This window comes from Protopterus annectens, chromosome 7.part0, assembly GCF_019279795.1.
Source record: "Protopterus annectens isolate FY-2018-M chromosome 7.part0, PAN1.0, whole genome shotgun sequence".
NCBI lineage: Eukaryota > Metazoa > Chordata > Ceratodontiformes > Protopteridae > Protopterus > Protopterus annectens.
In genome coordinates, this window is record NC_056739.1 from 197,403,846 (window position 1) to 197,430,998 (window position 27,153).

The following is a 27,153-nucleotide window of genomic DNA, read 5'->3' on the forward strand; positions in this document are numbered from 1 at the left end:
AAAGACCACAGTGAAGAACTTCTCTAAAGCAAACTTCACACTACTCAAGACTGGTGTGGTATCCTTCAAGGCCCCTGAGCCAGTGGAAACCACAACCAAAGCTGCGGAAGCCCTTACAAATGCCTTCTATGAACACCTCCAGGACTGCATGAATCAGGCAATCCCAAATAAAACCAAGACTCTTTCCACAAAGGGCAAACGTCCAGTCTAATGGACCCCAGCCATTAACAAACTTTACAATAAGAGGAGAAAGCTATTACATGATAGAACAAAATCCATAAAAGGGAAGTCACCCCTGATCATTATTAGTAAAAAAATATGAGCACTCATAAAATCAACTAAAGCCAATTTTGAGAGAAAAATTGCCATGGATTCAAAGGACAATCATAAGGCCTTTTTCAGCTATGTTAGGAACCTGGGTGGAAACTCCCAGATATGCTCAGAATTAGTCCAAAATGACACAAAAATCACTGAACCCACAGACATTGCCAACATACTGGCAGACAGGTTCAGTGCAAACTTCACCCCCCCCCCCTAAAGGAGAGATATCTATCCCAGCAGAGTGTAGCCTCCCAGACATCTCAAATGCAGGTGAAAGCTGCTCTCTCTAAAGCTAAAAACACAGCATCAGTGGGACCGGATGGTGTCCCCGGCTGTGTGCTACACGAGCTAAATGAGGAATTAAACCCGCACATAAGGCAGCTGTTAATCTCAGCCTTACCACAGGATACGTGCCCAAGGAGTGGCGTACGGCAACTGTGGTCCCACTCCACAAAGGCGGTGCCTCTACGGACCCTGGTAATTACCGCCCCATAAGCTTAACAAGTCTAGTCTGCAAAGCTATGGAGAGGATCATAATGGAGCTCATAGGGGACTTGCAGACATTGGACCCGACCCAGTTTGGCTTCGTCAAGGGCAGATCATGCCTTTTGAACTTGGTCGACTTCTTCGAAACAGTCACCAAGGCCATTGAGGGAAAGGCAGTCCATACAGCCTACCTTGACCTTGCAAAGGCCTTCGACACAATACCCCACTCGGGTACTGTAGAAAAACTTACCAGCTTAAATGTAAACCCATATGTCACAAGATGGGTTGCAAACTGGCTTAAGGACAGAACCCACAGGGTTAGAGTTGCTGGCGCTATGTCAGACTCCAAGCCGATCACAAGTGGTGTCCCACAGGGCTCGGTCCTTGGCCCCCTATTGTTCGGCATTTACTTCTCAGAAGTACAGGCCAACATGGGAGGACTTTGGCTGACAAAGTTTGCAGACGACTGCAAACTGGGCGCCATAGTGGAAAGTGCATCGGACACGGATATCCTTCAGAAGGGACTCACGGAAACAGATAGCTGGTGCCAGAGCCATGGCCAGAAGTTAAATGCCAAAAAATGTATAATCATACCCTTTGGGAAAAACAAGGTAACCCCAAGCTACCATATAGGTGGCAATCCACTAAGCACAGAAGAGGTTATCAGGGACCTGGGGACCCAGGTTGACAGTGGCCTTTCTTTTGACACTCACCTTGCTAAAGTGGTTAGAAAGACCTTCTACATTGCCCACCTGATCATGAAGGGATTCACATCCAGATCTAGTGAGGTCATTGTTCCCCTGTACTCTTCACTTATCAGACCAATGATAGAGTACAATGCCCCATTCGGGATGCATCTCACCCGACATCTGCAGCAATTGGAGAGACCCCAAAAGTTCCTCACCAAAAGGATAAAGGGACTCCAAAATCTGTCATATGCTGCCAGATTGAAGAAACTCCAGCTCTATTCAGTTGCATACCGTCTGCTCAGAGGTGACATGTGTCTGACATACAAGGCCATGTCCAACCTGGAATTAATGGACATGCTCCACCTCAAAAAATCCAAATCCACCAAAACCACTAGAGCAAGTGACTTAAACCTTAGCACGGATATAAATAGGACGTGCTGGAGGGATAGATTTATCACTCAGAGACTCCCTATGCTGTGGAATAAAATCCCGATCCATGTGAGGCAGAGCACCTCGCTAGCTCTGTTCAAGAGAAATCTTGACCTGTGGATGGGAGATTTAGGTTTATCCCGGGAATCATCTCTGTGTCACTGCTGGGCAGAGGCACAACAAACTAATGGGCACAGTATTTTTTCATATAAGGGGTGGCGTAAGCCACAAAAATTTGGGCTAGGCTTATAAATGCCTTAGGGCAGATAGCCTAGTATAAACCTATGAACCTATGAACCTTATTACCTTAATTAGGGGAAGCCAGCCTTCCCCCTCAGAGACCTAAAACTGATTTTCTTTCTGATTCTTCTAATCAGGAATCTGATATCTCGGTTCCTTTTGACTTCAAGGACTTCCCTTCTCCACCTGTGAGGATTCTTGTGCAGAGGATTCCATTCCCTCTACTTCCCCTCCAGAAGATTTTTCTTTTCACGAAACCCTGCAAATCCTTAGAGAGCATTTCCATTGGGAGAGCCAGGATTACTCATTCCAGAAAGAGACTGAGGGAATTTTTAAACCTGCCTCAGCACAGACCTGTAGCTATCCCTCCTGTTCTGGAGGTTGAGGGTCATGTTTTCTTGGAATCCAGCCTTACCCCCGGATACTTTGCCTCCAGCCCCCTGGGAACCTGACGGGTACTATAGAGTACCAGACTCCCACAAATTCTTTTTCAAGAATCCTACTGCGGATCCAGAGATAATTTCCCAAGGACCTAAAGGCATTAAGGCTACTACTGCCAAAAATCCTACACCTTCAGACAGGAATTCTAGGGCTTTAGGCAGATTGGGTAAGAAGGTTTAGACATCTGCTACTCTGGCCATTAGGGCTTTAAATTGCCAGTTTCATATGTTAAAGTATCAACATCATATCATGGAACTAATTAAACAGAAAATGATGATTCCTGACTGCAGAACACAAAGATTTACAAAGTTAATGCATTCTGCAAACCAAGTTGGTAAACATACTTTGCAATGTGGGTTTGATGCCTTAGAAGCATCTTGCAGGGCTGCTGTCATTGGGTCTGTTCTTAGAAGGCATGCTTGGCTTAAGGAGCACCTTGCCAGATCATGTCAAAGCAAAATTACTGGATGCACCCTTGAACCAAGAGTGCCTATTTGGCAGTAAAGCAGAAGAAGTCCTCAAAAGGATGGAGGAGAAAGCTAAATCTATGCAAACTGTTAAAGATTTCTTACAAGTACAACCACCTAGATTCAGTAGGCGTTGGGCTTCGAAGAACTGGCCCTTTCCAGTCCTTTCCAGGCCTTCTCGGTCCAAACCCAGGGGCAGCAGACCTCCAAGACTTCAGTCTCAGGTTTTGCACAGATCTAAGCAGTGGGGTGCTCCCACGTCCAAAACCGGGAGTAGTAAGCCACCTCCTTATGGTAAAATTGCACAATGACTTATCCTCAACTCTTCCAAGCTTTGCCCCAAGTACTTGCACCTTCAGGAGGAAAACTTGCATTGCATGCAAAAAACTGGGACTACATTACCCAAGACAAATGGGTTTTAAACATTGTTTCTCTAGGATACAGATTCCACTTCCACTCACCCCCAACCCTAAGTGGATGGCCAGACCTCCCCCCACTCACCCCCAACCCTAAGTGGATGGCCAGACCTCCTCCCATACCAGTGGGCGGAGGCCCAGAAGCAAGTACTTTCTCTCCTCAGCATCAAGGCTATTCAACCTGTCCCAGCAGAACAAAGGGGACAAGGCTTTTATTCCAAACTGTTTCTGATTTTCAGAAAAGAAAACTCCTGGCGTCCTATCCTGCATCTGTCTGTTCTCAACGCCTTTCTGTTGGTTCCCTATGCTAGCCAAGGATTCCTGGCTTGCAACCCTAGACTTAAAAGAAACTTATCTGTACATCCCCATAAGGGAATCTTGCAGGAAATACCTATGCTTCAGAGCAGGCTCTATGCACTATCAGTTCTCTGCACTTCCCTTTGGCTTATCTACTGCGCCCAGGGTATTCAGAAAGTGCTTAGCTCCAGCCATTGCATCTTGCAGGCAGAGAAGTATTCAGATTTACCCATACATGAACGATTGCCTGATTCAGGCGGAAAGTCAGGACTTGCTGTTACAGCACCTGGCATTTGTAAAGAGACTTCTAACTTCACTGGGGTACACCATCAGCGAAAAGAAATCACACGTAGTACCCTGCCGACAGATTATATTCCTGGGAGCAAGCTTGAACTTCCCAAATGGCATTCCTCACTCCAGAGAAACAAATTTGACAAACTACTTCACTCTACTGACCTCCGAAACCCAGCTATCTGCAAGAAAAATACTGCAAGCCCTGGTGTTCATGGCCTCTTGCATTCTGTTAATTCCATGTGCAAGACTGCATATGAGGAAACTTCAGTAGTACCTAAAAAGTCTATGGTGTCAAGATTCTCAGGACCTGGAAACTATAATTTCTATCATTCCTTGCCTAAGGACAGAGTTTCTTTGGTGGACAGAGGCCTGCAACCATAACAAGGGTATCTCTTTCACTCTACCTCCTGCCACCCAGACCCTAACAGACGCATCAGACTATGCATGGGGGGGCTCACATGGCAGGGCAGTGCATTCAGGGCAAATGGAACCCAAAGCAGATGCATCTGCAAATCAGTCAAAAAGAAATGCTAGCTGTACAGAATGCTCTGACAGACTTCAAAGGCCTTTTTTTTCCAGGACAACTAATGGTAAAGACGGACATCATCACAGTTGTGTTACATAAACAAGCAGGGGGGGAACCCATTCCTACCCACTCTGCAGACTAGCCATGGCTCTGTGGAACACAGCACCTACAAGTTCAATTCCTGCCAGGCAAATTAAGTTCACTGGCAGACGACTTAAGCAGAAATCTCTTGGACCCACACGGGTGGAAACTGGAACCCAGAATTTTCAAGCTTTTGAGGAACAGATGGGGGGCACCAGAGGTGGACCCGTTTGCTTCCCATCAGAACTGTCTATTGAACAAATACTGCACCAGAACTCTCCACAGCCAAGCTTGGAAAGTGGATGCCGTGTCCTTTACCTGGGAAAGCCTCTCAGTCTATGCCTTTCCCTCCTCTGCCTCTCCTCTCGAAGGTTCTACTAAAGGTCAAACAGGACAAGCCAAGAACAATCCTGATTGCACTAGACTAGCCGCGCCAGCACTGGTGCCCTCTTTTGCACAGCTGATAGTGCTACAACCATGGCACCTGCTTCAGACTCCCTCCCTGCTGTCTCAGTAGGCGGGCCAGGTTCTGTTCCCTCTGCTACAGACCCTGAACCTTGCAGCCTGACTAATCCCCTAATCACCAGCAACCCTCAGTAAGCAGGTGCTAGATGTCATTCTTGAGGCAGAGACCTAGTACTAGAAAATCCTATTCAGAAAAGTGGAAAATATATGTTCTTGGAGCCAGTCTCCGGGGATGAACACAACTGTGCCCAGCTTACCTCATATACTAGACCAGAAATGCTCCACAAGGGCCTATCCTTCTCTTCAATTAAGATTCATGCCTCTGTCATCTCAGCTCATTGTAATACTGAACCGCCCCTCTTGTCTCATCCTCTGGTAAAACAGTTCCTTAGAGGAGCCAAAAATTTAAGACCCCCCCCCCCCCCCCAGGAGAGCTCCCACTCCAGCATGGGACCTTAACTTTGTATTGGAAAAACTCTGCCACCCTTTGAACCGGCTGCTACAGCAGAGTTAAAATTCCTCGCCTGGAAAACAGCTTTACTTCTAGCCGTCTCTTCAGCAAGAAGAGTGTCTGAACTGCAGGCCCTTATGGCAGTGGAACCTTTCATTATCTTCCATGCGGACAGGGTTTCCCTCAGGACTAACCCATCCTTTATGCCCAAGTGGTGTCTAGTGTGGCTTTAAACCAGTCCATTCATTTGCCAACTTTTTTTTCCCTAATCCTCAGAATAAAGGGGAAAGGATACTGCATTCCCTGGACGAGCACAGGCAGTTTAGATTTAGTCTGGACAGGACTAAGCCTCTCAGAAAATCGGACCAGCTGCTAGTCAGCTTTGCTGCAAGGGCAGAGGGCAAGGCCATTTCAAAACAACCCATTTCTAAATGGATAGCTCTCTGCATCCATTTCTACTGCAAACACCATGGAAATCCTACCCCACAGGGGATAAGAACACATTCCACTAGGGCTACATCTACCTCTACTGCATTTTTCAGGGGAGTCCCTACCAGGGACATCGTGGAAGCTGCATCCTGGAGCTCTGTACACACTTTCACCAAGCATTACCACTCGCCTATATTTTCTAAATCCAGAGCTGGATTTGCCACAGCAGTCTTACAGGGCCTGATTGACAGCCCTAAGGCTTCTTAGCTGCCTCCACCCTTCCTTATCTTTGGGAATCAACCCAGATGTGATGGCTGCAACAGTGAAACACGAAGAACATAGTACAGTTCTGTACACTTACCATAAATATAGATGTTTGAGTGTTCACTGTTTCAGTCCTGGTTACCCTCCCTCCAGCCCCCTGACTTGTCTTTGCTTTTACCTATCCTTTTTGGTTTGGCACATCTTATACCATGTGTATTTGCTTTTTGCTGGGGATGTTGCACACCATATAATTGCTTCCTGTTTTGGGGGCACCTGACATCTGGGGCAAGAAAAACTAATGTAATGGCATCGGCTGCATGTTTTATACCCCTGACGACCTGACATCATGGAAGAAGAGACTGTATCCGATGCAGAAATCTGAAGACTCTGTTATTCAGGCTGGCTGAGGGCTACCTGCAGGCAGATAACCCAAATGTGATGACTACAACAGTGAATACACTCTAACATCTACATTTGTGGTAAGTGTACACAACTGTACTTTATGGCCCTCACCAATTCTGCTTTTACTGAGCTTAGTTATAAATAGTTTTGTTTGCAGACTTCAGTGATTAACCCAAAATCATTAAATTTGGTAACAGTATGTGTGTGCCTCGCAAGACTGACTTTTTGAAGATAGCCCTGCCCTTTTTTCCTCTCATTTGCTTTAAAAAAGGTAGTCAATAGGTAGGTAGAATTCTAACTGGTTAACTGTAGTATTTTCTGTCATAAACTGTCCTTTCAGCTTCTTCAGCATTGTAAGTTACATTGTTAAAGAAATGCTAGAGAAAACTGCTATTGCAGACAAATTTGCTGCAGCCACAAGGTCACCAAATGTTTTACTGGCTGTGTAGGTTGGCCCATACTTTTAGCACTGTAGGTCGGCTGTACATTCTAACAGCATATCCCTCATTTGAGCAGAACATTGCATCAGAAGCCTTTTGTTCAGCTGATCTGTCTTCTGCTGGACATTTTAGTGATGCACCCTTTTGAAGTCTGTGTCATTTAGAAAGTAACCGTTCCAGGAATCCTCTGAAGTAAGGTAGTACAGCACAGAATGGTGACCCATCTGAACCATATGACTCTGCTAACCTTTGATCTCTTTAAATGAGGGTGTACTTTTTGGGCTTAGTTATTTGATGGAGAATATTATAACAGTTTTACTGAAAGCTGCCCTGGTTTGTTTAGGATAGTGAAGTAAAACTGTATGGTTTAATAAGATCTCCTGCAGAAGTACATTTGGAGAGTTCTGCATGAATGGCTAATTATCCTAAACCCACTGCTACAGAAACTGCTTCTACACTCCTTTTTTTGAAGACCTTTGGTTGGTTGATCTTTCTGTATGTAAATATTTCTGTGACACTTATAGGCCAGTGTTTGTCACATTCTACGTATTTGGAACAACTCTGTCTTCTCGTATTTCTGTCAACCAGAAGTCACCGATATTTGTTACTTGCAAGACTTAAAAGCTGTAACTGTGGTTCGCAAAGATGAGTAACAAGTCGTGCACGATGCTTGCACACATGTATGCATGCACATGCACACATACTGTTCCTGACTTGTGTTAACCTTGTTCTGATTTGTCTCTTACAGCTTTTAAGGAGGTGTCTGGATCTACTGTGCTTTTGGAGATCAACAAGAAAAGAACTGTGAATCCGGAGGAAGAGGTTTTTACCCTGCAGGTGTGTATTGTAGATGGTATTGTACCAAAACCCAAGGCATGGGTCTGCTGTTTATGAGCATTCATGGGGTAAGAATGCAAGTTGTGGTTAAAAAGTAGTGTACTTTTCTTCTCTCTGACTCAGAGGCAGTGTGATTATTCCAGTGACAAACAAGCTTCTATAGTCGGGCAAAATGTGTAGGATTTTTACTTTTGATATGATGACGACTCAGTACAGAAGCTTTGTTACCTTGTTTGCTCATCAGATAAAGACTTGTTTTTTTTTTTTTTTTTTTTTTTTTAGTTCTGCAGTGGTTTTGCAGGTGTGTAGTCACCCCCCCCCCCCCCCCCGGCATTTTCAATATATCTAGTTATAAGTAAACCATCCACTTACCCACCAGTCCAACAGAAATTGCCATAGTAATTGTAGAACCAGATAATTCTTGCTAATAAAATGTGCACAACTTTTTTGTAGTACACCATTTTCTTCTGAGAAGTGTCTACACTGTTTTCCCACTTTGTAGCAGTGGTATGGTGCTTTTGAGATGTTCATTAACATTCTGTTTCACAGAATGGCACAATCCATCAAATAGTTTGACGGCCATTGTGGCTGTCATACTGTAATGATAAACTTTTTATTGCAAAGGTAGTGTTGAGGAAATCATTTTTTTTTTTTTGGAAGTGACACCATAACACTTGTGAACATTCTGATAATGAACCCTTAATCTTGCATTGCTGCAAAGAAGGCAAGTGTATTCTGTTCAAATCATAATTACAGAAGGAAGCCCCTTTTCACTTCTGATGTAATCCTAATTCGGAAATAAATATTCACAGTCATTACTGTGTTTTGAATATGCACATATGAGCAGACAAGTCACCAGGTGTACAGAAAATAAGTCCTTTTATGTCGCATCATTTTATAAGTACAGCAGCTCCTGAAGCTTGACTTTGATGTTCTTCGTCTTCCCTTGCTGCTGTAAAGAAGCCCATGATTCCTACATCTGTTATCTCAAGGGCTAAAATCTGCTCAATGTCAAGCTTTGTCAATCTTCTCTCACAGCATCTCACATTCTGGCATATTCTGTGTTGAAGCATGGTAGGTCTCAGCAGTTTTAAATGTTTTTTATGGACTAGAGGCCTAGCCTAGAACTAGGGTAATACGGAGAGAGAAAAAAAAAAAAGAAGAGATTTTGTTTTGGAGTACAGCAAAAGAATTTCGGAGAATTCAGAGCCTAATTTGAGTGTGGCTCTTCAATCAATTACTGAATTATTATTGGACAAAGGTTTTTGTCCTTCTCTCCATAAAAGATGCATGCTGCAGAACAGCTCACTATGATTGTGACCCACCTTTGTTTTGCATCCTTGTTCAAGCACCTGCAGCTACTGCTGAATTGGAATTTCTTATTTGTCATGAACTTCTTGTTGGCTATTGTCTACTTAGAAGGGTGCCTGAGCTGAGAGCCCTTACTGGTATATAGCAGTAGAGATTTTTATTTTCCATAAGGACAGGGCATCATTATCATTCATTTAATTTTATGCTTTATGTGGTGGTCAGTTATGGCTTTTAAACCAAACTATTCATATTCATTTGTTTTGAAAGATTGCACAAAGGGAAAATAAAGATTTTGTACACTTTAGATGTACACGAGCAATTAGCAATTGATTAGGACTCTGAGCAGGACTAAAGATTTTGAGTTCAGCAGTTTTTTAACTTATTTCTTTTGCTTTGATTCACAGGGTGGAACTACAAAAAACAAACTATTTCTAGGTGGATTGGCTTTTGCATTGCATTTTGTTATCATTATCAGAGGTTCACTTAGGGGATTGGGCCTCATTCCACTAGGCACTAGAATACTTCCATAATATTTGGAAGCAAGGGGTGTATGGGGATCTGGAAGCTTCACTTGGAGTTATCACCATACTTTTTCTAGGCATTATCACCTCTATATATACTCTAAGAGTAGAGCTGGTTTTTTTGTCACAGCCTGTCAGCATGTTGTCAGCTCACTGCTACTTTATAATTTGCCTTACCTCTGCTTTGGGATTCAGCAACTCTACCCAATAAGAAGGACTAGAGCAAGGAAGACTACCTACAGTTTTGTACCTACCATAAATGATTCCCAGTTCCCTTCTTTCCATTCAACCCCCCCCCCCCCTCTGTGTTTCAGTGGGTGTTGTATTGAGTTTACATGCTTATACTTTTTGTATATGTATTACTGTATATACTTTTGCAGTCTTTGAGTGCTCTCAGTTCTGTCTTTGCATACATTCTCAGCAGTTATACCTTTAAAATAACCACTTGTAATATAAAATGTCAACAGTTGCTGGAGAAGTGTGGCTTTCTTTGCACTCTAGTGCAGACAACTATCTCTGATCAGTGGTGTTAGCAATTGTGCTGAAGTCGTAGACTTTCTGACTGATATCGTCAGCTGTCCAGATATGTAGGGCTGCTGTCAGATGACAAACCACAAGATCTTTCCATCTGTAAAATGGGAAGTCTCCTGGTGTATGAATTTGTCTCAGAAATCAACAGTGATCAGAAAGACACCAGGCAGCTTCCTTTTACCCCTATTTATCAAAATGAAGGAGAGATGTGATTCCATAGGGGAATTGCACAGGCTGTTTGTGCAATCCTGAACTGCTAATAGGTAGATGATGGCAACCACCAACATGTTGGAAAAATTATTTTTAAAGTACGAATTGTAAATATTCTTATAAAAACTGTTCATAAAAATCAAAGGCACTACTGCATAAAATTACCAAATGTCCACAAGATCCAAATGCACACAAAATTGGGGGGGGGGGGAGTCCAACTGTAGAAGCATTAAAATGGATGAAGTAGATATTGATCACAAAAAATGTTTGTATTGCAGCCATAGACTGAGGTATGTGCATCTCTCATCTCTTTCAGTAAGAATTTATTTTAGGTGACTAACACTTTGCAGGAGGATTGCTAAATGGTTTTGTCGTGGCTATTACTTTATACAGTAGGATTTCAGAATTGCATAATTTCTTGTGTAATGAATCATTGACTTGTGTTCCACAAGGGTATGGAGTGCTTAAGAACCAACCCTTAATTTTTGCCAAAAGTAGTTTGAGATCTCATAGCTTGGCAATGCAACTGTGTGTTTCTTATTTAAAGCCTGAAAATAAAGGGGAATGAATTCTGCTGTTGTACATCCACAGCCAACCTCCATATACTCTATACAGAACTAAGGATTTATGCAGATGAGCCAGTTGTTTCTGTTTGTGCTAGGGAAACAAGGCACTTGTGAAATTCCCGTTTTTTTCATCAATGTACATGTGCAGTTATTGCAAGGGTACATCATGGCCCATTCTTCCATAGTACTTTTGCAGCTGTTTTCAAAAATGCCTCTTCTTGGGTATTTGTGAGGTAGCTACTTTGTCCTTTATCCACCACTTCTCTAGACATAACATATTGGAAGTCCGGTCCAGGATCAAGCTGTGGTTTGGGTACTGCCAATCCTGCCTTTCCTGTCTGTGGAGAAGGGTAGTTTAAACATGCTTTTTTCCCCAGTCTACTTATCTTCCTTTTTCCATACATTGTTTTTTCTTTCCAGCTAAGTTTTCTATCTCATTTTCATTATATTGCTTTGGTAATCTTTCTATATTTATTTATTTAGTTTTTATTTATGTAATATTTATTTACCAGGAAAGTCCGACTTGGAATGAGACTATTTTCAGTGGAGGTGTGGGGAGAAACGCTCCAGATGCATGTCTTTGTAACATGGGAGGAAACTGGAGCACCTGGAGGAAACCCACGCGAAGGCAAGGAGGACATGCAGACTCTGCACAGAATGCACCCCAGCTGAGAATTGAATCAGAGAACCTCTTGCTGTGAGGAGGCCACACAAACTGCTGCACCACTGTGCCGTCTGACGTTATTGAACTATATTGCAACAGTGATATGTATGAAGAACGTAGCACAGTCATGTGCGTGCACTCACCAAAACAATATGGGATTTGAGTAGTCACTGTTGTAGGACTAGCTCCTAAGCACCTCTCTCTCTGTCATATTTTCTCCACAAGGCTGAAGATGGGGGACACGGTATCCCTCTCTTTATTTCTTTCAGTCTCACCATTCCTGTTAGTCCCCCCCCCCTTTTCTACTGTACAGGATTAGTGGTCTGGGGAGATGGTCTTCTGCAGTCACCACTGGAATCAGTGAGAGCTGCAACTGAGGCTTTTTCTTCCTTCCTTTTATTTAGTAGGCATATCCCATATGTCTTCACCTGCAATAACTGAGTTAACTCTTATCTGGAGGCGGTGCAGGCTGACTGCATATTTTATCTGCGATTCATGTCTGCGTACTTGTGTTAGGGTGGAGCTGGTATTCACTTGGATAAAGGGCTCTTTGTGTTTGGTCAGCTGGGACAGATGGCCATCTTCATCTGTGTCCTGTGTGTATTAAATGATACAGCTGATGTTACGGTACATCATTAATGCAGTGTCAGTATACTCTTGTACTTTTTCCTCAGTACCCGAACACAGCCCATGAGGTTTCCTTGCCTTAACTTGCCTGCTTAACTCTTGTGTAGTTGTTTTTGCTTGTTTCTTTTCTGAAATCCTTTCTCTTCGGATCCCTGCTGAAAATGGGTCATACCCAGCTATTCCATTTAACAAAATAAAATCTGTGCAGTTTCCTCATCAGCTTTCCCAGTCAACTGTATAGATAAATATAATCCCTGAAGCTCATAACCAGCTTGGCAGATGGTGCAAAGGGTTAATTAAGGCTGTGAGCTGAAGTTTTGATTTTTCTCAGCCCCCATTTATCTGCTTTGTTACCTGGAGCAAGTCACTTCACTTGATCGTATAGTGCTTGGGAGCAACTGGGAATGTAGGCTAGGCTCCTAGCAACAACCTACATGCAAGCTGTGAAACAGTGTAAATCAGTAAATGAAGTGGTCTGCTCATTTCCTAACCATCTCGCTGTATTTTCTTGTACCTTACTTCAGTAGCTATTTCTGAAGTTGTTTTATGGACAGTGCTTGTGCATTGCGTATATTTTTCAGTTCATGCTTTGACATTATATGCATAACCTTGATTACAAAAGTTTAGTTACTTTTAAACAAGTTGGTGTTTAGCAGTGTTGTGTTAGAGTTGATTGCACCATTGTCTACAGCTAGGTCAGTCTTGTGCTACCACCTTTAGGTGACCCTCTGATTACCTTTCTGGTCATTACCTAGCCCAGGTCTTCAGACATTTTGTACTGTCAGCCATCAGCTTGATGGTAAGTGCACATAACTGACTATTTTAAATGGGTACTGCTTAAGGTTTAGGTTCTGACTGGTTGAGTGCTCTTGCATTCTTTTTAATGCACCTCATTTAAAACTGTTTTAACTGAAGTGCTCTGAATGCAGTCTGAAAACTGGAAAAAATAACCTAATGATGGGTTTGTACTTGACAATCTCACTGTAACAAGCTTGTTGTGCCCTTTTGAACTTTGTGGTTGAAATGACAGTCGAAACTAACGTAAACTGCATGTGAGCAAGCAGCTTTAAAAGCTATTCAGTATGAAGATAGCGAAGCTTGTTTTATAATAAAATAATGCTACTTAGTTTTAAGAGTGGCCCACAGTCCTGCAAAATTCCACATAGTATTTTAAAAGTGTAACGCACCTCATACTGAAACACAAACAGGAAGTAGAGATCAGAAACATTTGTGTTTATACAGCTTTATTTGTTTGTCTTTTCAGGTAAGTGTACTGGGCTAATGAAGCCCCTTTCTAATCAAAACTTTGTTAAATAGTCGGCAAAACATACATAATGCTGCATGCATATAAATAAAAATGCAGAAAGAAGAGTGGCGATTGGTAGATGTCAACAGAAACAATATTATGGTGGAGTACTAAATCCTTCACAGTCATGCTCCAGTGGCTGTACTGAAAACTTGATGTCTGCAAAAGTAAAGTTTGGTCTAGACTTGTCAGCATGTTTATATTTTAACACACCAGTCTCCCCTCTTTTGGTGAGTAGGAAAATATTGTCTCCCCTATTTCCTGTAGTGACATGCATGGTGGCCAAATACACTTGTTTCTGCAGTCACTGGTGTCCACACATTTTCTTAGTAGGCATGAAAGCCACCACAGTAGCTCACATGTATGTTAGAAGGCTTCAGAAGTGACTAAAATGGTGAATATAGACCATCTCACCTACTTGGTTACCATATTCTAACTAAGGGGCAGCTGCTGAATGCTATGGATCTGTTGCTAGTGCTTGTATATATGTATAAAAAATGTCTTACAGGCATCGCAGGCATTCTTGCTTAGACTGTGTTTCAGAGCCGATGTTCTTCATTCCACATTGCTGCAGTCCTAACTATTGGGTAGTCCGCTGTCCAGTCGGCCCGAATACCAAAGTATATGGCTGACGTCGGTCAGGGCGCATTAGACTGACGTCAGTACGTCAGGGTACTAATGCGCATGACCGACGTCATATCCTCAGTCTTTTTTGCCGCATGGTCCGATGCAGAAGCAATTTTGCGAGTGCAGGTTGGCGTTCTGAAAGTTTCTGAAGCCAGAGTTTCAGACCGAATCAAAGTTGGCTAAGTACCCCGTTGGGGAATATTTTGGTTTTTCCTTGCCTCAGTATTTAACGGATGTCAGAAAAAGTGAATAACTGTATTTCTTGTGGGAAACAGATACCTCATAGGGATTACCATACTTTGTGTATACCTTGTTTAGGGCCTGAGCACGACGTTGTTGGATGCCGCTCTTGTGCTAGATTTAACAAACGCACTATTAAGAGAAGGTTAGACTGTGCCAGGTTAGTGTTTGGGAAGCGTTGTAATTATAAAATGCCGCCGGATGCTCCGGCGCTTCGCTAAAAACGCAAGGACAAAACAGCAAAACCTAGAGTGGAAGAACAGACAGTCCCAGACGTCGGTTCTTTAGAGGGCTCAGTGGAGCCGGAGGTTTTGCCAGGTGTTTCTTTGGAGTCTCAGGGAGAGACTTTACTGTTACAGGATGTATCCTCTCAGGAAGTAGGCCAGGCTGAGGGGCTTCTCAGGTGGCTGTTCTTCCCTCTCTTCCTAAGGTGGTTAGAGCCTCCCTTCTGTTTCCAAGGCTTCTTTGAGGGCAGGCCAAGTTTTGCTTCAGTGGGGTTTCTCCTAGTGCTTCAGGGTCTTTGCCTAAGAAACATATGCTTAAAATGGCAGAGGATTTGATTACTATGATAAGGGGTTCTATGCCCCCTCCTGATAAGAGGCCTAGGGTGGAACCTGAGTTTGAGAGTTTTGAGCAATGCTCGGAGGCTTCTGAGTCTTCTGAAGACTTGCAGGAGTTCCCTCCTTATTCTGATTCTGATGTGGATGATTCTACTCCTTCAGCTTCTCCTCCTGAGGATTTTTCATTTTCAGAGACTCTGCATTCCATGAGGGAGCATTTTAAATGGGAAGGTCAAGATTTCTCTGATTCCAGGAAAAGGCTTAGGGAATTCTTGTTTTTACCCCAGCACTGGCCTTTAGCTATACCTCCTGTTTTGAATGTGGTGGAAGATGTTTTTGCAGAGGCTTCCCTGAATCCTGATTCTTTGCCTCCTGCCCCAGTTAAACCGGATAGGTATTATAGTGTGCCTGAAGCTCATAAGTAGAGTCCTAGGGCAGACCCGGAAACTGTCTCTCAGGGGCCTAAAGGTGTGAAGGCCTCAGTTGTTAAAAATCCTGTCCCTCCTGATAGAGGCAAGGGCTTTGGATAGATGGGGAAAGAAAGTGTATACTTCTTCCACTTTAGCCATGAGGGCGTTGAATTGTCAGTTTCACATGTTAAAATATCAGAATTATCTTCTTTCACAGTTGAAATCTAAGGTGGATGCTCTGGCGGAAGGTATTGAGTGTAAAGAGTTGCAGGATTTAGCTCATGTGTCTGAACAGGTGGGTAAACATTCCTTGCAATGTGGTTTTGATGCTGTGCAGGCCTCCTCCAGGGTGGCTGCCACTGGTTCTGTTCTTCGTAGGCACGCCTGGTTGAGAGATCAGAATTTAGCTGAGCATGTTAAAACACGGATTTTGGATGCTCCTTTGCAGTCTGATGTGTTGTTTGGTTCGCCTGTAGAAGCAGTTTTGAAGAAAATGGAGGACAAGGCTAAGTCTATGCAAACTGTTAAAGATTTTTGCAGGTGCAGCCTCCAAGTTTAGTAGAAATTGGCCTGCTAAGGGATGGACTTATCCTGCTTATGATTCCCAGTCTAGGGGTAGGTCTAGACGTGGTAGGGGCAGAGCTCAGGGTTCTTTAGGCCTAGGACAGGAGTTCCCCTGCTCAGACTTCTGGTGAGGGCAGGGGTCAGTCCTTTCGTAAGCAGACCCAATGACCTGCCTTTTCAGCTGCCAGTTCATTCTCGCCTGGCAGCACCGTTGGGAGGAAGACTGTCTCTTTTCAAAGAAAATTGGGATTTAATTACCCAAGACAGATGGGTTCTGGATATCATTCACCACGGTTACAGGTTTTATTTCCATACCTTGCCTCCTTTCAAAGGCATGCCAGACATTCCTCCTCTACAAAGACAAGAGGCTCACAAGCAAATTTCTCTGTTACTCCAAATAGGGGCCATTCAGCGGTTCCTGTGCCAGAAAGGGGCCTAGGATTTTATTCTCGCCTGTTCCTAGTACCAAGAAGGGGAACACGTGGAGACCAATTTTGGATTTATCTATCCTCAACACTTATCTGGACATTCCCAAGTTCAAAATGTTGACGTTACAACAGCTTTTACCTCTGCTGGGCAAAGATCACTGGATGGTAACTTTAGATCTCAAGGAAGCTTACCTTCATGTGCCTATAAGACTAAGTTGCAGAAAGTATCTGCGTTTCGAGCTGGAAATTCTCATTATCAGTTCTCTGCATTGCCCTTTGGCTTCTCTACTGCCCAGAGTATTCACAAAGGTTCTGGCTCCAGTGATAGCTTACTTCAGGCTAAAAGGAATTCAAATCTATCCTTACTTGGACGATTGCCTGATTCTGGCTCAAGAAAAGGAAGACCTTCTACAGCATTTGGAATATGTCATAGCAGTGCTAAGATGCCTAGGGTATTCTGTGAACGAAATAAAGTCCAGTCTAGTACCCTCTCAAGACATGTGCTTTCTGGGTGTGAGACTGAATACAGCAGCCCAGATGGCCTTTTTAACCCCGGACAAACAAAAGAATCTTTCCAGTTACTTCCATCAACTATCTCTTCAGTCCGGGCTGACTGCAAGGACAGTCCTTCAAGCCTTAGGGTTCATGGCATCTTGTATTCTGGTGCTTCCCAATGCCAAACTGCATATGAGGAAGCTACAATGGTATCTCAAAAATGTATGGACACAGCACTGCCAGGATTTGGACACTGTCATTCAAATAATACCTTGCATTCAAAAGGAATTTTGTGGTGGGCTCAGGAATGTCACCTAAACAAGGGACTCTCTGTGACCCGCCAGAGGCGAGTCAGATTCTAACGACAGATGCCTCAGACATTGCTTGGGGAGCTCATCTAAATGGAAAGTGGATACAAGACAAGTGGCCTGCCAGACTACAGCATCTACATATCAACATGAAGGAGATGTTAGCAGTCCAGTTTGCATTAATGGCTTTCAAGGAGTTACTTCTTCCAGGGCAGGTGTTGATTCTAACAGACAACACAACTGTCATGTGGTACATCAACAAACAAGGGGGAACACATTCTTACCCATTGTGCAGGCAAGCAATGATTTTATGGGAGACTGCGCTCAGCTTGCAACTAACTCTTCAGGCAAGGTTTCTGCCGGGAGCACAGAACTCCCTAGCAGATGTGTTAAGCAGACAAATCATGGATCCCCACGAGTGGAAACTGGATCTTCATGTATTTCAAAAGTTGACAGTGTCCTGGGGAACTCCAGACCTAGATCTGTTCGCTTCTCCACTAAACCACCAGCTGCCAAAGTTTTGCACAAAGAGGTTTCATCACACAGCTTGGAAAGTGGATGCTCTTTCTTTCAGTTGGAAAAATCTTCATGTGTATGCGTTTCCACCTCTGCCTCTTCTTCCAAAGGTGCTTCTAAAGGTCAGACAAGACAAGCCAAGGATGATTTTAATAGCTCCAGATTGGCCTCGGCAGCACTGGTACCCATTACTGAGGAGTCTGGTAAAGAAGCCTCCATGGCCTTTACCCTTGATTCCACACCTGTTGTCTCAGAGAGACGGTCACCTGCTCAATGTCAAGCTTCACTCTCTTCATCTGACAGCCTGGCATATTCTGTTTTGAAGGACAGCAGGTCTCAACTTCCTCAACAAGTTTTAAATGTGATTATGGAAGCCAGGAGACCTAGTACAAGGAAAGTGTACGCAGAAAAATGGAAGAGATTTTTATTTTGGAGTGCAGCAAACAATTTGGAGATTTCTGAGCCTAATTTGAGTGTGGCTCTTCAATATCTTACTGAGTTATTGGACAAAGGTTTGTCTTTCTCTTCCATTAAGATTCATGCTGCAGCAATTTCAGCTCACTATGATTGTGACCTACCATTGTTTTCGCATCCTTTGTTCAAGCAATTTCTTAGAGGGGCAAAGAATATAAGACCCCCACGTAGAGCTCCTACTCCTGCTTGGGATCTCAATTTTGTGTTGGAGAAACTTACTCTACAACCTTTGAGCTATGGCTACTACTGAATTGAAATACTTGTCATGGAAGACTGCTTTTTGTTGGCCATTACTTCTGCAAGAAGGGTTTCTGAGTTGCAGGCCCTTATGGCAGTGGAGCCTTTTTTGATTTTTCATAAGGATAGAGTATCTTTACGTACTAATCCTTCCTTTATGCCTAAGGTGGTTTCTAGTGTGGCTTTAAACCAAACTATTCATTTGCCTACTTTTTATGCAGATCCCCAAAATAAAGGGGAAAAGATTTTGCACACTTTAGATGTACACAGGCAATTGCGTTATTATTTGAGCAGGACTAAGGATTTTAGGCAGTCTCAGCAGTTGTTTGTTTCTTTTGCTTTGAGTTCTCAGGGCAAGCCTGTGTCAAAACAAACTATTTCTAGATGGATTGGGTGTTGCATTACATTTTGTTATTCCCATCATGGCAAGGAGATTCCAGCTGGGATTAGGCCTCATTCCACTAGGGCTACTGCCACTTCAACAGCATTTCTGAGGGGTGGCAACTAAGGATATTTTGGAGGCAGCTACTTGGAGTTCAGTGCATACTTTCTCTAAGCATTATCACCTTCCTCTCTACTCTAAGTCTAGGGCTGGTTTTGCCACAGCTATTTTGCAAGGCATGTTGTCAGTTCCTGCTTCCTTATGATTTGCCAGCCTCCCTTACCTCTGCTTTGGGATTCTACCCAATAGTTAGGACTGCAGCAATGTGGAATGAAGAACATAGTACAGTTTTGTACCTACCATAAATGTAGATGTTCGAGGATCCACATTGCTGCAGTCCAATTTACCCTCCCTCCTTCCCCTCTGTGTTTAGGGGTGGTTGTGTAGGTGAGGTTATATTCTGCTAATTTTGTATATTTTGTATATATATTTTGGTGCAGGTATGTTGGGAGTTTTTGGTTTTTGGCCTTATCTTTTCAGGGTCTTCTGACATCTGGGGCAAGAAAAGACTGAGGATATGACGTCGGTCATGCGCATTAGTACCCTGACGTACTGACGTCAGTCTAATGCGCCCTGACCGACGTCAGCCATATACTTTGGTATTCGGGCCGACTGGACAGTGGACTACCCAATAGTTAGGACTGCAGCAATGTGGATCCTCGAACATCTACATTTATGGTAGGTACAAAACTGTACTTTTCTTTTGAACAAACTGTCTCCTTGTCATGGGTGACCTCACATTCTGCATCTGCAGATAGATTTTTCTGCTAGTAAAACGTGTGTGTGTGTGTGTGTGTGTGTGTGTGTGTGTGTGTGTGTGTGTGTGTGTGTGTGTGTGTGTGTGTGTGTGTGTGTGTGTGTCTCTCTGTCTCTCTCTCTCTCTCTCTGCTTAGTCTGTGGACATGGTCGAACTGAGTAGGGGTCTGTGAGAGGCTGCAGCAATGTTGCAACATGTGCATACTGGAGACATGCACATCCTTCAGCATGGGATTGAGCGAATATTCGAAATTTTGCTGAGATGGTGAGAAGTTGTTGCAGTGATTGAGAAGTCTGCCTCATGAATAAGATACAGGGAAGATGCATGTGTTTTTTTATTTCATGTTGCAAAAGTACATCTGATCTGAAGTAGGCACTTCATTTGTCAGCAACCTTTGGGTCTTGGATCCGAGCTCTGATCCGAGCTGGCAACTTATTTCATAGCTTAAAGATCCTAGCTCCTCCCCTTACCCGTAATCATCTGCCAACCCTGACTGACCTCAGATCTAGTTTGCCGCTCTTAGAGTAAGCTTCTAGATTGCTGAGCTCCTGGTGTTTTACAGATAAGTGGTTACTTTTTCTGAAAAAAATATTTTTTTCATAGTTTTTAGTGTGTGTGTGTGTGTGTGTGTGTGTGTGTGTGTGTGTGTGTGTGTGTGTGTGTGTGTGGGGTTAGGATCCCTTTGGTTAGTATACTTTTAGTTTTAGTGTAATTTCTCCCCTTTCCATCGCTGGTACGTACCGTGTGTGTTGGGGCCTGGTCTGTGTGAGGTAGTTTTAGACTTTTTTTTTTCAAAACTGTCGGAGGCCCCAAAGCCTATTTTTTCCAAGTGCACAGAGTGTGGCCATAAGCTTTCACTGGCGGATGGCCACACTCTGTGTGTTCGGTGCCTTGGGGTTGAACACCTCTCCTCTGGGTGTTCAATGTGCTGCGTTAAACCCCAGGGCACTGAAAGACCGTAGGTCGAAGCTGATCCTGGCTGGACTTTTACCCCTGGATCCGGCTTCGGCCTCCGGTACTCCCGTGGCACCACCCCAGTCCTCGGTGGTAGCCACTCCTGCCCCCCCTCCCCCCCGCCGGGACTCAAACTCCCACTAAGGCGCCAGAGGAGAGGGAGGCCAGGAGGGAGAAGCACCACAAGCGGCGGGCCGAGGCCTCCACTTCGGCCCCCAGCTAAGCGGGCTTCTCCCTCCACGGCTTCCAGGGACCCGAGGAGGAGGAGACCCGATCACTGTCGGTCATTGAGGCGGCACTCCCAGCCCGCCTCGTCGAGATCTACCTACAGCCTTTCGGATGCGGACTTGGACCGGATGATGCGAAGGTTCATCCAGGCCCAGCTGCAGATGGGAGTGCTCATGCCTCCCCCCCCCCCCCCAACACCTTTTTTTGCCCCGATAGCTCCTTCTCCGACCCGCTTTCCGGGTTCGGAGCGTACAGAGCCGGGCAGCGTTGGAGCCGGGGGGTGGGTCGGCGCCGACAGTACTGGGTACTTTGGATCCGGCTCTGCCCTCGAGTCTGTTGGGTCCTTCCTTGTCGGATCCGAGCTCTCGGAGCCGTGGGCCGAGCTTCGGATCTGAGGGATTCAGTGTGCCTTCGGCTCCGTTCAGGTCGGAGCACACGGGTCCTTCGGATCTGATGGTCTCGGCGCCAGTTCCGATCCCTCCATCGGATCCGAGGGAGAGTCTACTTTCGGATCCCAGAGAGAGCGATTCCCCCTCGGCCTTCGATGCAGTGGGGAGGGCTCTGTTGAGGGCATCCGCACCCCCGGCCCTTACTTCGGCTCCACCCCGCACTCCCTCTCGGCTGAGTCGGACTTCTATCACCCAGCCTCAGGGACAGCCTGCTTCGATGTCTCAGGTTGTTCCCCTGGAACAGGTCGTTGCTGGTGAGACTACCTCGAACAGCCCCCCCCCCCCCCCGAGGATGTGCCTCATAAGCAGAAGTGTAAGAGGAGACACGTGGACTCCCCCGAGTCCGTAACAGAAGACACGGACTTAGATGAAGGAGAAGGCTCCCAAAGGTCACCGCCCGAGGATGTCTCCTTCGGAGACATCATGGAAATGCTCAGGATTGAGGGGGGGGGGTCCTGTCCCCAAGGCTTCCTCCGAGTCCGTGTTCCTGGAGGCATTCGAAGCAGGACTGTCTCTTGTGTGTCCCCTCCGGCCGACCCCCTGGTGGACCTTATTACCACCAGGGCATGGAAGGAGCCAGACACTGTGGAGTCAGTTCCCAGATGCCCCGATAGAATTCTGAGCCCCCCTGCAGACAGGTCCCATTGGAGCAAGGGTCCCCCCCCCCCCCGTAGATGCCATGTTGACAGCGGTAGCCACCAAGAAGGAATTAGCTCAGGAGAGCCCCTCTGTCCATTCACCGAGCAAAGAGTCCCGCTCGATGGATCGCCTGGGGAAGCGGGTTTTTAGTTCAGCGACCTTCTCCGTAAGGTCTCTGAACTACATGGCACACATTATTAGGATGCAGCGAGACCTTATCAAAGAGTACGCTGCTTCCCCCCCCCCGGAGTCCATGTCGGCGGAGGACAAACAATTGTACTCCACTCGCATGGCCACTCTTAAGATCGATATCTAATACCTCTATGCGGTTGTTGTCCCATGCTACAGAGGGAGCTGCTAGAGGCAGCGGAGCAGGCCTAGTCATGAGGCGCCAGGCCTGGCTCCGACATTGTGACTTCGCAGAACCCTTTTAAGGTGTCATTTGCGAATGCCCCTTTTGATAGTTCTGCCTTATTTGGCAAGACCGTTCGCGGCACCTTAGTCCAGAGCGAAAAGGACGGGAAGATGTTGTCTTCCGTCTGAGTCCGCTTCTCTGCTCCCCAGAGGTCCTTCTCCAAGAACCAAAAGGGACAGAAGATGTGGTTCCGGAAATCGCAACATTCACAGCCTGCTCCGGACAACCAGTCGTTCTGTGGCAGAGAGGACAAGTAGGATGCCGCCCTAGAGGCAGAGGGGGCCCGAAGATTTTTGTGTCCAGGGAAACTTTCTCTGACAGACCCGCGCAGCAACCCTGAGGGGTTGTCCGACTGCTCCACTCTGGAGACAGTCGGGGGGCGTTTCTCGAAGCACCTGGCAGCTTGGGAGTCCATCACATCAGATCACTGGGTGCTTCGTATCGTATCCAGATACTACCGAATTCCCATGTTTCATGTCCCCAGAATCAAAAGCCTCCCCGATGTACCACCCGATCAGAGGGAGGCAGCAGCTGCAAAGATCCAGCAACTGCTAGAAAAAAGAGCCATCCAGCCTGTCCCCTCAGACCAGCTCGGATTAGGGTTTTACTCCAGGTTCTTTCTGGTGCCAAAGAAGACTGGGGACTTAAGGCCAATCCTAGACCTCTCCCTTCTGAACCTGTCGGTAACCAAAGAAAAATTCCAGATGGTCACTCTTCAATCCATTCTCTCCTTACTGCAAGAGAACGACTGGATGTGCTCTATAGACCTCAAGGATGCGTAGTACCACATTCTTATGGACAAGACTATCCAGGAGGTTTCTCCGACTATCCAGGAGGTTTCTCCGCTTCCGGCTGGGAGCCAGTCACTACCAGTTCAGGGTCCTTCCCTTTGGTCTCACCACAGCCCCCAGGGTGTTTACCATAGTATTAGCAGTGATAGCGGCCCACCTGAGACTCCAGGGAATGCAGGTTTTTCCATATTTGGACGACTGTCTCATGACCGCCCCGACAAGGCATCTACTCAGCCAGGGACTACTTCCTTTGGCTGGCTCCCCAGCTGGGCATCTTGCTCCTACCCAGGTGATAGAGTTTATAGGGGCCAAATTGGATACAAGAAACCTTCTAGCATTTCTGACTGCGGAACGTCTTCAGAACCTGAGGCTGCATGTGCGGGCCATCCTCCAATCAACAGCTCCACCGGCGGGATGGGTCCTGAAGGCTCTAGGCTCCATGGTGGCGGCAATCACTCTCTTGCCATTGGCTCGCCTCAACATGAGGGTACTGTAATGGACCCTTCAAGTCCAATGGTCTTTTCAGTGTTACCCCTTAAGCCATCCTATTTCCATCAGCAGGGCGTGCAGGATGGCTCTCTTATGGTGGCTCCAATCCCCGGATCTCCATACGGGGCGTACGTTCTCCACGCCTCCTCCCCTCGCCACGGTGACCGTGGGCGTCTCTTGCCTCGGGTGGGGGGAGGCATTGTGCAGGCAAGGCGGTCCAAGGCACGTGGAACGACGCCGAGACTTCCTTGCATATCAATGTCCTGGAGATGAGGGCGGTGCTATTGGCGTTGTGAGCACTACAGAACCTTCTTCCAGTAGGGACTATTGCGATACAGACAGACAACATGTCAATGGTCTGGTACATCAACAAACAGGGGGGAACCAGATCCTGTCCTCTTTCTCGAGAGGCCATGAGAGTGTGGGAATGGGCGATTTCTACCAACCGCTTTCTTGTTGCAACGCACATTCCGGGATTGTCCAACATACTGGCGGACAAACTCAGCCGCACCATCCTTTCCCCTTATGAGTGGTCTCTGAATCCCCAGGTAGCGAAGCAGATTTTTGCCATGTGGGGGCAACCCTGTTGCAATCTCTTCGCCTCTCCCTCGAATACAAAATGCAACAGCTACTTCGCTCTAATTACTCCTGTCGGGGAATCCCCGAGAGAAGCTCTGGTGCATGCCTGGCCCCCCGATCTACTTTATGCCTACCTTCCTCTGCCCCTGATGCTAAAACTCATACAGAAAGCCAGTCCGTTGGGGAGCAGGATGATCCTCATTGCCCCATTCTGGCTTCGTCAAACATGGTTCCCTTACGTGTGGTCTCATCTGGTGAATCTGCCTTGGATTCTAGATCCCCTCCCGGATCTAATATCTCATCCCCTAGACTTCCCGATCCCGAATCAGGACAACCTCAAGTTGACAGCTTGGCTGCTTCAGTTCCACTCCTAGTCAGGACTCCCAGAATCTCTTCCCCAGTTAAAGCCATTCTCGTAGCAGCTCATAAACCTTCCACTAGGAAAGTCTATCGTAGTAAGTGGAAACGCTTCTCCATCTGGGCGGAGAATAATAATTTAGATGCCTTCACAGCCCCGATGTCCTTCAAAGATGCATCTGCAGTCCTTACATATGGGTTGTCCTGCCTCAGGCAGCCCTTCGGTCGGCCGGATTCCAAAGTCTGGGTCCGGCTGATGTCGCCCTTTCCCCGACGTCAGAGCGCCTGGGGTATAAAAGCGTCAGCTGACGCCATCTTCCTTGGTCTTTCTTGCCGCGTGGTGCCCGAAGCAGAAGCAGTTCGCAAGTGCCGGTCGGCCAGCTCCTGTAACTTCAGCTACCGAAGACTTCAAAAGCTAAGTACCCCGTTGGGGACTCTTTCTTGCCTCAGCCGATGTCAGATCAAACGCTTAAAGTTAATAATTGCTTAACTTGTGGGAAACAAATACCTCATAAGGATTTCCATTCCTACTGCCTCCCCTGCCTAGGCCCAGACCACGACATCTCGGCCTGTACTGCCTGTGCCTCCTTCAATCGACGCACTCTTAGGCGTCGGGCGGAGTTTGCAGAGGAATTTTTTGGTGCTAGTTACTGTTATAATATGCCGTCGGAGACTCCGACTTCTCATTTAACCAAAAAACGGAAGGACAAGGACCGACACACGCGGACCGTGGTTTCGGCTGAAACCACGCCTAGGCCTACCGCGAGTGTCTCTGTCTCGGCTGAAACAGAGTCCTTGGTACTTCCGACCGTGAAAACCGCACAACCGACAACCTCTGCCCCGGAGGCCTCTTCTGAGTCGGTTATAGAATTTCCCTCAGAAACCGGTGTTCAGGAAACATCCGACACCATTCCCCTAGACAAAACTACGCCAGCACGTGGAGCAGCCAGGCCTCCTGCATCCATGTCCATAAAAGCATTCACTAGGGCAAAAGCTGCTAAACAGCCAAAAACTCTGCCTCCCAAGGCCATTCCTCAGGGATCCACTACAGGTTCACAGATTTTAAGTTTAGCTGAGGACCTTATTTCCTTAATTAGGGGCTCTCAACCTCCTCTAGATAAAAGGCCCAGGATTGAGCCCACTGATCCCCAGTCCTCTGATGAGGCCTCAGATGGCTCTGCTCTATCAGACTACCAGGAGGAGGCCTTTGACCTCTGAGGATTCTGATGCAGAGGAATCTATTCCCTCTGCCTCCCCTCCTGAAGAGCTGTCCTTTGGGGAGACCCTTCACTCCATGAGAGAGCATTTCCAATGGCACAGCCAGGAATTCTCAGATTCCAGGAAGAGATTAAGGACTTTTTTGCATTTACCTCAGCATAGACCTTTGGCTATTCCTCCTGTTTTAAATGTCATTGATGATGTGTATTCTGAGTCTAGCATTACCCCTGACTCCCTTCCTCCGGCACCTGTCAAGCCCGATAGGTACTACAGGGTCCCGGACTCGCATCATTTCCTTTACAAGGCCCACTCTGCTGACCCAGAAACTATTTCCCAGGGCCCTAAAGGGGTTGCAACTGCCACTACTAAAAATCCACTCCCCTCTGAAAGGAGTCCAGGGCTTTAGAGAGATGGGGTAAAAAAGTGTATACTTCTTCCACTCTTTCTATGAGGGCATTAAATTGTCAATTCCATATGATACAGTACCAAGAGTATTTGTTAGATGAATTGCATAAAAAACTGTCTTCACCTGAACCCCTAGATCGCAAGTCACTTCAGGATCTGGTACATAACTCGCAACAGGTTAGCAACCATTTCTTGCAGTGTGGTTATGATGCATTGGAAGCTTCATGTAGGTCAGCAATGACAGGTGCAGTCATACGTAGGCATGCTTGGCTGAAGGAACAAACTCTGCCAGATCATGTTAAAGCAAAGCTTCTGGATGCCCCACTGGAAAAACAAAAGTTATTTGGCTCCACTGCTCAGGAGGTCTTGAAGAAATTTGAGGAAAAGGCTAAATCTGTACAAACAGTCAGATTTTCTCCAGGTCCAACCACCAAGATTCAGCAGAAATTGGCCTTCTAAGAATTGGTCCTTTCCAGACACAGAGAGATTTCAAAGAGGCAAGAACAGGCATGCCAGAGGTAGATGGCAAGCTAGAGGCTCCTACAGAGGACGTCAATGGCAGCCTCCTAACCAGAGAGGTAGTGCAGGACCCTACAACTGCTGCACAAGGACAGACTCAATGACTTCACCTTGACCCCGCCGACCAGGGCTCAATTGGAAGCACCTTTGGGCAGAAAGCTATCTTTATTCTCAAGAAATTGGCACAGTATTACAAGGGACAAATGGACACTGCAAATAATAGACAAAGGATACAGGTTCCATTTTTATACATTACCAAAAAGAAAAGGCATGCCAAACCTGCCACCGAATTAAAGGGCAGAGGCTTTAAAACAAATTGCCAACCTATTGCAAATGAAAGC

At 45.9% G+C, this 27,153-nt stretch overlaps 1 protein-coding gene across 6 annotated transcripts in view; it reads left to right on the top strand.

The window, feature by feature from the left end:
* The window catches only part of LOC122806350 (cellular tumor antigen p53-like), a 361,899-nt gene that overhangs the window by 244,914 nt on the left and 89,832 nt on the right, over positions 1-27,153 (top strand). For all 6 annotated transcript variants that reach the window (XM_044076688.1, XM_044076691.1, XM_044076692.1 and 3 more), the window contains one exon: positions 7,887-7,975. In XM_044076688.1, the coding sequence (XP_043932623.1) occupies positions 7,887-7,975 (89 nt within the window). The remainder of the gene's footprint in view (positions 1-7,886; positions 7,976-27,153) is intronic.